Here is a 12,342-nt window from a genome sequence, read left to right as displayed (position 1 = left end):
ACAGTGGTGGGTATTGAAGGACAAAAGAGTCTTGGCTCTACTGTTCTCTCTCTCTTTTTTTTAAACTCTAAGAAGCTACCACCTTAAAAAGTCTTGTTTAGAAGTTTCATCAGCTGGAAAGTGTTGAGAAGTAAAGTGCAATAATCTCAGTTTGACAACTCTATGAACTCAGATTTCAAAACAAATATTTGAGACAACATTAACCAAATCATCCACATTGGTACATTTAAGTGCCATAAAAAGCAGGCTACATGCAAGATTTCATTAATACTGAGGGGAGAAAAACAGGTTAGGCATCCGAGTTGGGTTGTGAAGAGAGAGCACACGCATATTTACTACAGGGAAGCCTTAAAATCAGCATGCAAACAGAAGACACGTACTTGTCACAACAGAGCCTTAGCTCACAAGACCATGGATTAAAGACAATTAATTTCAATGCACATGTAAGAATAAACAGGTCTGAAATCTATCAGAAAAACAAAATATATCAATATATACTTTAACCTTATCATAATGGCTAAATATTGCTTTTAGCAATATAATTACTTAATTCAATAAAGAAGTAACACAGTATTCTGATTCAGAGAAGGGTATGTGTATGTCCAGATCTTCAAGAAATTTGTTATTCCAGGACTTTTGAAGATGGGCAGAGTAGTCTGGAAAATTCAGCCCTGGCTGGAGGTTAAAGGGCACCAGCACCATTTTCCTTACACCATCAACAGTACATTTGTGGAAAATGCATTTAACTTTTGCAGACCTCTTCTGTATATTGGGCAGGATAAAAGTTGTTCGTCCCTGTACACCTCAGAAACATACATAAGAAGGCCACGGAAGTCAAAAGCCCCTTTCAGAAAAAGGCTTTTGTATGCACTGGCTTGATATCTCAAGAAAAGGAGTGGTTATGGATTCATAGATTAAAATGTACCATTTTAAGGCTTTGGAAAGGTTAGCAAGTTGAATTTTTTTTTTTAAACTACAAAGCCCATGCCACACAAGTAACTATCATTAAACGTGTCTACAGGATACCCTGCTTTGTGAGAAGCACTGGAGAGGAGTACTGAGCAACAGTATACAATAAGAACATGCAGGATAAAAGAATTAAAGCTTCTGGGGAAAGTACCAACCTGCTGCATGCTTAAATCCAATTTGCCTAAACTTGTTAAACTTCCGTGAGGAAAACTGGCTTTGGCAATCCATGGCTACTCCTTTGTACCCCATGATATATCCTCTACAAAGAGTAACATTGTATTGACAGAACATGATCACAGGGGCTCCCCTGGGACAGGAACTATCAAGGTCAGAGGGTAACACACAGGAGGTAACACAGTAGGAGCGAGCGACAAAGTTCAATGGTTTTAGTCTTGACATTTCAGACGAGCCCCCTGTTTTCCGATCACAGAAAGACCAACCACCAGACAGCCAGTGCAAGAATCACGAGAAAAGACATCACGAAAGGAACACGAGGAGATGAAAAAGTACTAGAGTAGAGGCGGCACTTTTTGAGAAACTTGTGATCCTCAGGGATTGGAATAGAAACCTTGGGAAGAGTTTCTTCATTTTCTTGCTGGGGCAAGGCTCTTTCAGTAGATCTCTCTTGCCTTTTAATTTTCTCTTCGTCCTGCACTAACAGAGCACGCTCCTGTGTCTGCTTTCACGGTAGAAGATCAAGAAAGACAGAGAAAGATGAACAAAATGACAGATGGAAAATGCTCAAAAATGATACTTGGGGATGTGCAAAGGATTTGGGAAGATCTTTTGGACACTGTATTTTACTTTGCTTTGGTAATTATCCTAGCAAAGTTTCTATAACACAGTAGGGTACTCAATAGGTAATTTTTTGAGTGAATGAATGAAGATCAGAAATCCTCAAAGTTCAAGGAATCACTGGACTTCATTAGTTACAGTATTTATTCCTCTTTTAAGGATATTCACACCAATTTTCAGTCATTTTTCATTGCTTTGGTGCTGCCAATTTTTCTTTTTTTTTAAATTTTATTTATTTATTTGGCTGCTCCGGGTCTTAGTTGTAGCATGTGGGATCTAGCTCCCTGACCAGGGATCGAACCTGGGCCCCCTGCACTGGGAGCTCAGAGTCTTAGCCACTGGACCACCAGGGAAGTCCCACTGCCAATTTTTCTTAGATCAATTGGGCAAAGCCAATAATGAAACATTCTTCTTGCCATCAGAAAAGTTACTTTTATTACAAATAGAATGGCAGAATATAAAATGTTATCCTCTATCTCTTCATATAGGCCTAAAAAACTGCAATAGTTCATTCAATATGGCAATTAGCTTTTGCTCAAGGGAATAAAAATCTTAATCCTATACATTTCAAAGATTACAAAAAAAAACACAAAAGTATAAAAGTTTATATGAGCCTCCAAGATCTACCAGAAAAAAATAAACCCTAACCCAAACCCTCACAAATCTCAATAGTTACAAACTCCCTCCCCACCCACTCAGAATCATGATTTTAAATAATAATAAGGACCATCACAAAGGTTTATACATCACATTAAGCAAATGTTTTTGATACTTTTAAGGAAAATTCTTTTTTCCCAATTAAGAAATTTTTCTCCCCCAGCAATTCCTGTACTCTGCCATCCAGTCAAGACAGATGTTTTCTATGAAAGGAAAAACTTGGCTCTAAGTTCTCTCAGTTGAGCCAGCCTTCTCTGATCTGTTCGGAAATTCGACACTGGTTCTTTGCACACCCCTAAGTGATATGTATCAGGGAGAAAGTAGCTGGGGGACTGGTCAGCAAAAAAAGGAAGAAAAGGAAAATAAAGGATGCAAAATTATAATGATTTTTAAAAGAACATAAGAGGGAGAAGAAAGACAACATAAAAAGAATAGGGTACAATTAAATTCGTTTTTCTCTCTGAATACATATTTACATCTTCATGCAGCTTTTCAACCAGCCATGCGCGGAAATAAGCAAATTGAAAGCTGCAAAATGCAGCAGTGAAAATGTTATATGTGTTAGGTCCAAAGGCGGTGGATATGAATTTACTAGTATAGCCAAAAGAAAAAAAAAATCACTGAGCAGCTGCTGTTCAGTTTTGGGGGGATTATCTGCTTAGTGCCATGACAAGAGCAAATTCTGATTGAGAAGCACAAGTCATAACAGCAGCTTTACCTCTGGCCCACCAACCTTTCTTTCCGAGGGAAGGACAGAGGTTTTCTTCACCTGGTCACACACAAATTATATAAAATTCAGTTGCCTTGCAATGCAACAACAATGCTGTCAAAGGTGGAAGAGGTATCCCCAGAGAACAGAAATACTGCCCTAATTATCAAAGAAAAAGTAAGATATGCCAGAAAGTGGAATTAACCTATATAAAAGGTTATCACAGTATAGTTCTTATTTATTACATTATTCATTTAGAGGGGTAATACCATAACCCTAGAGCTAAAGTACTCCATATTGATCTAATTTAATTTGTAAGAGTCATTTCTTCAAAATCCACAGAATGAAACAGATATTCCCTAAATCAGCCCTGAGATGGTTTCTGAAGGGTTTCTATTAAGACACAAGATTATTTTCTGGAAATGGAGACTGGTTTGAATTTACCAAACCTCATCCAAGAGGGTACTAAGTTACTTTTTCAAAGTATTTGAGCATCTTTTATTACCTGCAATGAGTCAAAAAGAAAACATATTTAGAAAATATGCAGTTATGGGTTGCAGGGTTAGCCAGGTGAGGTAGCAACAAGTGCTTTCTCATGAGGTCATGGGCTTATAGAAGGTAGTCACTGTCTCACGCCCCAGGGCATGTGCTCCAGATTTGGGATACGGAACTAAGGACCAGGGAGTGGAGGCTGAGAGGACAGAGAATACGAAAAATTGCATCCTATCATCCCTGGTAACTTTTTCACTGCCCATCATTCAGGAATTCTCCAGCCTTCTTGGTGAAGTGGGTTCAACTCTATTTGGAGAGCTATTAGCCAATTTTAATCACATTTTGAAAAATATAAAATGTATCTTTTGTGAACAAACTTACTATCTTCTCCAGTTCCAGAAACTAAACAGTAAGTTGGAATAGTTTACCATGAACTCTGAATATAAAAACTAAATTTTGAAAAATTATTAAGATATCACTTTACCTTTCTTAAATAGAACTGCTATTGTTTTCAGGGAAAATCAGCATATAATTTTAAAATCATTACACTGTGACTATGACTATATATATATACATACACACACATACATACTTAACCTGTACAGGGTAAAGATTAAGTAAAGGATTTTTGAATATGTGCTCAAAGTAACTTTGAATATATTCTCATTACACAGATTCATTTATTCAGGTGTAGGATTTCTAAAATAGGGAATGACAACAATAATAGAAAAAGGACAGCCTCTAAAAGGTATCACCACTTCTAACTGTGACTATCTTAAAAAAAAACAGTATATTAAATTTGATATTACTCATAAAATAAATCATCAATAGTTCTTCTAAAACTGAAATACAATCATTAAGACTTGGTATTCTCCATTTTCTGGCTAAGAGGCCACCTCAGTTTATTATATAATTGTGGTCAACCATTCCAGACATTTCTAAGTTGTGCAAGTGTTCAAACAAAGTTTTTAAAAAATGCTTATCCCTTTCCAATTTTGATCTTACTAAATTTAGTAAACTCTCTGGCCCTTGAAGGCACAGTTTGGACATAAAGTTCTACTGGCTTATGGTCAATTTATAAACATACACTAGCCAGAAACATGCAGCTGCAGAGACAGATCTCAGGGCCTAATCATCAACCGGTCGCTCTAAATGGCTCCCATAACTGGACTGGATGGTCCATGTGACTTAAAAAGTTAAGTGTCTGATCACGAATGCTTTAAAGCTGGAATGAACTGATGAGACACCAAAGCTAGATTTCAGCTCTGAACTTTCAGATACAGATTATCAATATACCAAAGCATTTATTTCACGATTTCTCACAATTCATCACACAGACAAAGTACTCACTCCTTCTCCTGTAGGGATCTGCCCATTGATGTTAAGTGTTCGAAAGGGAGAGTGAGTGGATAAGCGTTTATCCCATTCACTAGGCCGTGGTTCTGGTACGGATTCCATGAAGTTCTTTTTCAGCTCACTGATGCTGGCGTGATGTTTTTTGATCTCTTCTTGACTTTTGTCTAAATCCTATAGTTGAAAGGACAAAGATGCAAAACAATGAATACTCAGGGAAAAGACCACACCAATGGAAGCCCACAGAATACTATGGGCACTGGTAGAAAATAACTCCACATCCAGGATAGATGTTATTAATCGATAAATTGCATTCAAATTGTAAATATACAATATGGTATATTTTCTTGTCTTTTTTTTTTTAACATGGTGCTTTTCTTGGAAGCAGTAAAGCATCATCACCCTCTAGCTCTTAGCAGGTATAGAACCCATAAAAATCTCACTCCTTAATGTCACGACTCTTCTTCCCATCATGTCACAGCGCTGGATCTCCAACTCCTCATCCCAAGCAGGTAACCCTACAGCCCAATCAGCCTCAGCTTGATAGGAACTGAATAAGGCTCAGCTCAGGCAGGATGGAGATAGCAATAGATAAGGAGAAACTGTCAAAGGAAGGACACGGTGAAAGATTTGACCCCCACCACTGGCTGCCTTGCCTTAATGAACTGCAACTAACTGCACAGTATCTCTATCTCTACCTGGAGAGAGTTTTGCTTTCTTATTACCTGGAGAGAGTTTTGCTTTCTTATTACCTGGTGGCTGTTGGGTTTCGGTAAACAGGAATAACCCCTTCTTGATACAAAAATGTATTATTGAAATTCCTGGCTCAAGCCTCCAGAGCAGATTGTTACTATCTCTGAGTAATTACTCAGGGATATACAGTATAATGGAATTTTTTTCTTTGTCAATAGTATCCACACACAATAAAAGCCTTATGTTTTCTACCTTCTGACAGCTTTACTTCACCCCTTAGTACCATTCAAAATAGGAACTGTCTTCTAGTTACTGTCAATGGATGGGGAGTAATTTAATAAGAACTTGTCAAATACCTTATTATGTCTCACTGACAACTTAAAATAACTATTGGAGCAGATGTGACTACCGGACAACTAGGGAAAAACTCTCATGGGGGATATTCCAAGGAGAAATGATCAAAACTGGACAAATAAAGCTAGAAATGACAGAATAAATAACATTCAAGTTTACGTAACAGGAGGCAGAAACCAATTTTCAAAAGAGAGACTAGGCCAGAAATAATCTGGGAAATACAATGTGAAGACAAAAACTCAAATGTTCTTTGTCCAACATATTTCTTCAAAAAAACTCAAAAGATCTGTGCTTGAAATCAAAACATGTGGGGAGCCTGTCACTTGATGACTGCTAAAAATTCTGTGTTTATTATATATCAAGGCAGTTCTGTATCCAAGAAAAGCACAATACTAAATATATCTCTTAATATGCTCTGTGACTTTTGGGGATTAGTGTTTTTTTTCCTTTGGCTCCATGGGGAACAGCCTCATTTGGGGGGGTGGGGTGGGGTGTGGAAGGAACTTGTTTAAACAAAAATTTGCTTAAAAAGTTCCTCCTGGGGCAATAGAGGCTTCAATTAAGTAAATTTTCTTCAAAAGCAATGTCAAAGAGAATACAGTGTAAGAAAAAGAATCAGTGAAGCATATGACACAATTTTGATTCAGGAGATATTCATTCAGAAAATTCATTTAGTAGCCTATTCTTTTTATTTTTGCAAGACTGAAAGAGGTTTACGTGATCTGAGATCAAAGAGAAAACTAACCCCAAAAGGGCAATCCTGTAGCTCCCCCACTGCCTGCTGGGGTGACATGTGAGTATAGCTCATGAAAATGGGCGTCACCATGGGGAAACCACAGTTTGCACTTTTGTTCTAGCTGAAAGCAAGAAAACCATGTTTACTAGCTAAAGAAAAGCAGGAACAAGCTCTGTCAACGACTCCGTAGTTGGCTGAACAACTGAGACCCACCAGACATGTATGGCTCTTGACCTAGCTTCCGACAAAAAAATCAAATCTGCTCAGGCCAAGAACAACTAAACAGATTTGGGAGGGTTAAAGGTGGGAATAGAGCAAAACAAAAATGATCAAGAGATGCTATGATAAAACCATAACTCTCTGGGTTATTAGCCTCTTACTTATGAGAGACTGGTGATTTGTTACTTGGCCTGCTTAGCTTTTGTTTGGCTTGGAATCTGAGAAAATAAATGTTTCAATAAAATCAGTAGCTTCTGAGGGAGCTTCCTCCAACCTTTTTAGCTGGCTCTGTTGGAAACCTGTGGGGGCACAGAGGAAAATTAAGATTTCAAAGGGACCTGTTCCAAATAGAAATTGTCATAGACACTTGCTACAGGTTCTCTTTGGGAGATGGAGGAGGCGGCGGCAGATCTAAAAATGAACTCGACCTTATTTGTGCCAGAACAAAGCATTAGTAGGGGTGGGGTAGGAGTAGGGGGAGGAAAGAATACTTAAAAAAATCTGCTAGTATGACAAATAACTTGAGAGAACTTCCTTAAGTGGGGCTGGGGGTGTGCAGGGGAACTTTTACAATATAGAGAATGATGGTTAGCCAAACTATTTCGGCCGTTTTCAGGTGAGACACTTTTTGACGCCTATCATCCTACAACTTCAGCAGCAATCAAACCAAACACGTCATTAAATAGAAAATATTCTGAAAAGGTAGTTAGTAGCTTTAATTTTCAAACACACACTTGTTTAGAAATCCCCTCTCATGGCTGTCAATGAAATGCCGGAAAAACACATCACACACAGGGACTTTGTGAGTCTCAGAAGCCATAACACACCTCGTGGAACAAAGGACAAATATATGATTGGTACTGCAGGTTCCAGTTAAGAGGAGGAATCAACGGCGGGCAAGCCAAGAAACAGGCATGTTTGGAATTGGGAGACGTTACACTGCTTGAGAATAAGGAGATCAACTGACATCTGTTATTCTTCCTAATCTCAGAAGTGGAACCATTCAGGTCTAGTTTCAGTTACGTGCTAAAGCAAAGAGATCTAGTTACCAAGTTTAAAATGTCCTAGGATCCAGCCTAAGAAAACTCCATGTTACATGAGGTAAATATAGAGAGAGCACTTGGTATTGTGCCCACTGCGCAGGACATGGTTAATGAAAATTGGCCATAGTTTATTTTTATCAAAGTGTACTATACCTAGCAGGCACTCAAAATATACGTACTGATAAAGAATAAGATGAGGTTAACTAATTCCTGGAGGATAAGTTCCATCTAAAAAACTTTCTTCAAACTTCCACTTTAATAATACTCACTGGTACATATGTTCATCTTTCAGGTCTCAGCGAAGTGTTAGCTCATCAGAGACAACTTATTTGGAGCAGATCCTTTTTATTAGCATGCCATACTATTTCCTTCATAGCTTTTATAATAACTTATAATCGTTTTATCAGTTTACTTACTCACTGTTTCTCTCTTCCACTTGTCCCTATACTGTATGCTTCCTGAAGGCAAGAACCAATTACCATCTTCCTACAGAGTTACATTTCCTTTGTACTTGAGTTAAATCCATGATGTCAGAATTTATATTTGTTTATATTTATATAAACAAATATAAATTTATATTTATAGTTGTGGTTCTGTCTTGAGTGGAGTCATAATTAGGTCATCAGAGAAGAGTTTCTGATGTGTAAACATGATCTGTTTTTTCACAGAATAACTCCAATTTCCTTCATTTTTCCTCACAAAGTTCCTCTAATCTAGTTAGTTTTACGTTTCGTTATCCAGTGTGGAGTCTGAAACTAGATAAAGTATACTAATATAAGTTTGGTGAAAATCTGATCAATATTGAATATAATGACCTTACAATTCCTATAGTAGATAGTGTGTTGCTATTTCTGAATGGGAGAAAAGTGTAGCTTAATAATTATATGGATCCTAACACAAATCCGAGCTTTACCGATTTACTAGTCTATAACCGCAAAGAAATTACTTAATTTCTCTAAACCTCAATTTTCTATTTAAAATAAAAATTCCATACCCATAGACTTGTTTTGGGCTTCCCTTGTGGCTCAGCTGGTAAAGAAGCTGCCTGCAATGCAGGAGACCTGGGTTCGACCCCTGGGTTGGGAAGATCCCCTGGAGAAGGGAAAGGCTATCCACTCCAATATTCTGGCCTAGAGAATTCCATGGACTATACAGTCCACAGGGTCTCAAAGAGTTGGACACAACTGAGCGACTTTCACTTTCAGACTTGTTTTATAATTAAACTATCTTTTTTTTTTTAATTTAAACTATCTTATATTATATGAACTACTCATTAAATGCCAGCCTCCCTTCTTTCCTTCCTGTATTTTACTTTTTTCCCCCTGACAACTCTCTTGTCATTTTCACAAGTCCATTTTGAATTGTGATCATACTTTTCCACACTCTCTATGTTCAGAAGATTAAAGAACCATACAAATTTGATGCTTGAGACATATAGGAATTTATACTCTTGGACAATTCAAGAAACTTTTAAACAGTGATACGGTTCTTTCTAAAAGTGGGTAAAACAATGGAACCATGGGATGCAGAGAGGTAGTCCCAATCATATATTTTTGGATAAGTATGAGAAATGGAAACTAAAGATTCACAAGTAGAGATGGTTGCATATCCTATGTTTACCAACATGCAAAAGCATCTTAAACCTAAAGTTCTCTCATGCAATGGCATGCAAAACCAAACGCAGCACAGAAAGAAGAAAGAGGATCAGCGAAGAATGCAGGTTACAGGCAACCAACTGAAATAAGCTTCAAGTTCATACAAACCTCCAACATTAAATTGCTATGTCTGATATAAATGTTTTCACCATCTAGTCTCTCTCTCTTTTTCTGTGAAAATGAAAGAGGGAAAAACAGAAAAGCATAAAAAATTAAAATGTTGTTCTTGCGGGAAAAAACTGCAAATTGGCAAACCAAAAAAATATTTAAAATTAAATGTCGACAGCGAAGCATATGCCAACATGAAATGGTCACAGAACCACAAGGACACACAGATAACATGATTACCAGCAGAGAATGGATGGCCTTGTTCATGAATAATGGGAGAATGCAATGATGTTATTTAAACAGACAGTGCTCCTGGCTTCATTGGCTTCTTACATAACAAGCTGTTTTATGTTCCTTTTTGAAGCTAAGCTGTTTGAGGGTTATCTTAAAATGCATGACTTTAAGAAGTCTTGAATCTCTGTGTTCCATGGAGTAGGGAAATGCTTTAAAACATTATTTAGCTTTTTGACATTGTTTCATATTTAGTAATACCGTAGTACATACATCTCTAATATCTTCCATAAGAAAGATCTAAGAACATTTCATACAGAGTCAGTCAATATTCTATTCAGTAAAAACATTCATCCCACTCCCTGGCTAAGAAGAGTGAGACACAGAACAGCCAAACCCATAATTATTAGCAGTACTGGGAGCTGCTGCTATGATGGTTTCCATGATGCTGCTGTTTAGTTGCTAAGTCGTGTCTGACTCTTTATGATCCCATAGACAGAAGCATGCCAGGCTTCCCCGTCCTTCACGGACCCCCAGAGTTTACTCAAACTCAAGTCCATTGAGCATAAATACTGGATGCATATTGTTGATTCCAAGCACATGGTGCCACTGTGAAATATTTCTTATATAGTTTAAAGGATTTGGCCTTCACTTATTTCATTGTATTTAAGAAGGTGTTTTCACACTGAAAAAGTTTATTTTAATGACATTTTTCAATATACAGTTCAGGATTATAATTTCTTTAGTATACATATGGTATATATATATATATGCACATATATACATTTGTCTGTATATATGTGTGTGTGTGTGTATACATCTGCTACTTGAAAGTACTCCCAGCTTAAGAGAAATCAATGAAAAGAATGGATCACTGTCTTTTTAATGCAATATGAAAGTCAGCAGGGATGATGGTAATATGATTTTGTGAAAGTGAAAAATAGCTAACCTTCCTTATTCTTATCAGATCTTCAGGTTTTTCTGCAAGCTTCTGTTTTGCCATTATTAAAAAAAAAGAAAGAAAAATTATAAAATATTGGCTCATTGACGTTTGTTTGAACCTTCATTATATATATATATGTATGTGTATATATATATATATATATATTTTTTTTTTTAAGGAGCAGGGAAGATGGGAGAAGAAAAACTTGGGGAGGGAGGGAAAAAGGAACAAGTGGCCTGCTGGCACAAACCTGCATTTGGTCACCGTTTGGGGTGGGTACTGTGACCTCGATGTGGGTTTTTTCCACCTACATTTAAGAAATAAAGTGGTAAAAACATTTCAGGTTAGTAGGTTTCTATGAATGGCAATATTTCCAAAACAGCCACATCTTTAGGTGGTTGTGAAATAAACTGATATGATGCAATCGTACAGGGGGTGTTACAGGGAAGGACGCTGTTCTCAATCGCAATCTGTCAGTTCACCATCACATTCTCAAGGCTGAAGAGGTAATATGGACAGCCAAAGGATCAAAAAAAAAAATTAAGGCAATTATTCTATTAATGAAGAAAACATGTTTCTACTTGTTTCTTAAAAAGTATTTACTAAAAATAATAATTTAGGCTTTAAAAAGTCATGTTTTCCTTTTTAAAAAATGATGTAAAGTATTTTAAATGACGGTTAAAAACAAATTTACAAAGATATCCATGTGTGATGTACATGACAGAAACAAAAAGAAAATCTTTACCCTAAAGCACACATAGGCTAAACCACATATGACACCAGACAGGTAAATACAAAAAAATTCTGTTAGTTGATCAATCTACTTAAGGAAGCAGTTTAACCCTTGAGTTTATTAGACAACAACACATCAACATAAACTCAACGCAAATGTTACTGATGCATGCAGTTACTTCCAAGGCTGATTTATAAATAAGCACACACAGGGCTCAGCTGCAACATTCAACACACTGTACTCCCCTCTCCAGGGAGTGGGAGCCCATGTGTTCGGTGAATGTGAAAGATTCATCCTTAGTAGGAGGAAGATAGTAACTAAGGCCTCCTGCTTAGCTTTGAAATACCTTTAGTAGCAGTCATTGTATATGCCCCAAGTGGAGTAAGCATAAATTTAAAAAACAAGACTGTTAAGAGAAAGCATAATAGTAAGCAATGCCTAAAGCACTGGATATATCAAAATGAGAAAAATGTTTTTATTAAGGGTCAAATCAATCACTTTGTATCTTTACATTCTTCACAGCACTTCATTAATTTGTGATTTTGACATATTCTTTGTTTTTGGCTTCCAAGTGCCTTGCTGGCTCCTAGTTCCCCCAAGCAGGGGTGGAAACCTGGGCCCTCAGCAGTGAAAGCACAGTCTTAACCGCTGG

The 12,342-nt window shown here is 37.1% G+C and overlaps 1 protein-coding gene across 19 annotated transcripts in view; it reads right to left on the bottom strand.

Moving 5' to 3' along the window:
• Window positions 1-12,342, bottom strand: part of EPB41 (erythrocyte membrane protein band 4.1) — a 183,549-nt gene that overhangs the window by 34,047 nt on the left and 137,160 nt on the right. For 5 of the 19 annotated variants that reach the window (XM_040229739.1, XM_040229743.1, XM_040229731.1 and 2 more), the window contains exons 13-16: window positions 11,208-11,264; window positions 10,964-11,005; window positions 9,784-9,846; window positions 4,973-5,149 (exon numbers count right to left, since the gene is read on the bottom strand). In XM_040229739.1, the coding sequence (XP_040085673.1) occupies window positions 4,973-5,149; window positions 9,784-9,846; window positions 10,964-11,005; window positions 11,208-11,264 (339 nt within the window). Of the gene's footprint in view, window positions 1-1,537; window positions 1,646-2,126; window positions 2,754-3,139; window positions 3,191-3,219; window positions 3,290-4,972; window positions 5,150-9,783; window positions 9,847-10,963; window positions 11,006-11,207; window positions 11,265-12,342 lie in introns of those variants that run through there. The other 14 variants (XM_040229750.1, XM_040229741.1, XM_040229733.1 and 11 more) reach the window with 11 other exon arrangements.

This window comes from Oryx dammah, unplaced genomic scaffold (genome assembly GCF_014754425.2).
Source record: "Oryx dammah isolate SB20612 unplaced genomic scaffold, SCBI_Odam_1.1 HiC_scaffold_27, whole genome shotgun sequence".
NCBI classification, from domain to species: domain Eukaryota; kingdom Metazoa; phylum Chordata; class Mammalia; order Artiodactyla; family Bovidae; genus Oryx; species Oryx dammah.
This window is presented reverse-complemented; position numbering and strand designations above follow the sequence as displayed.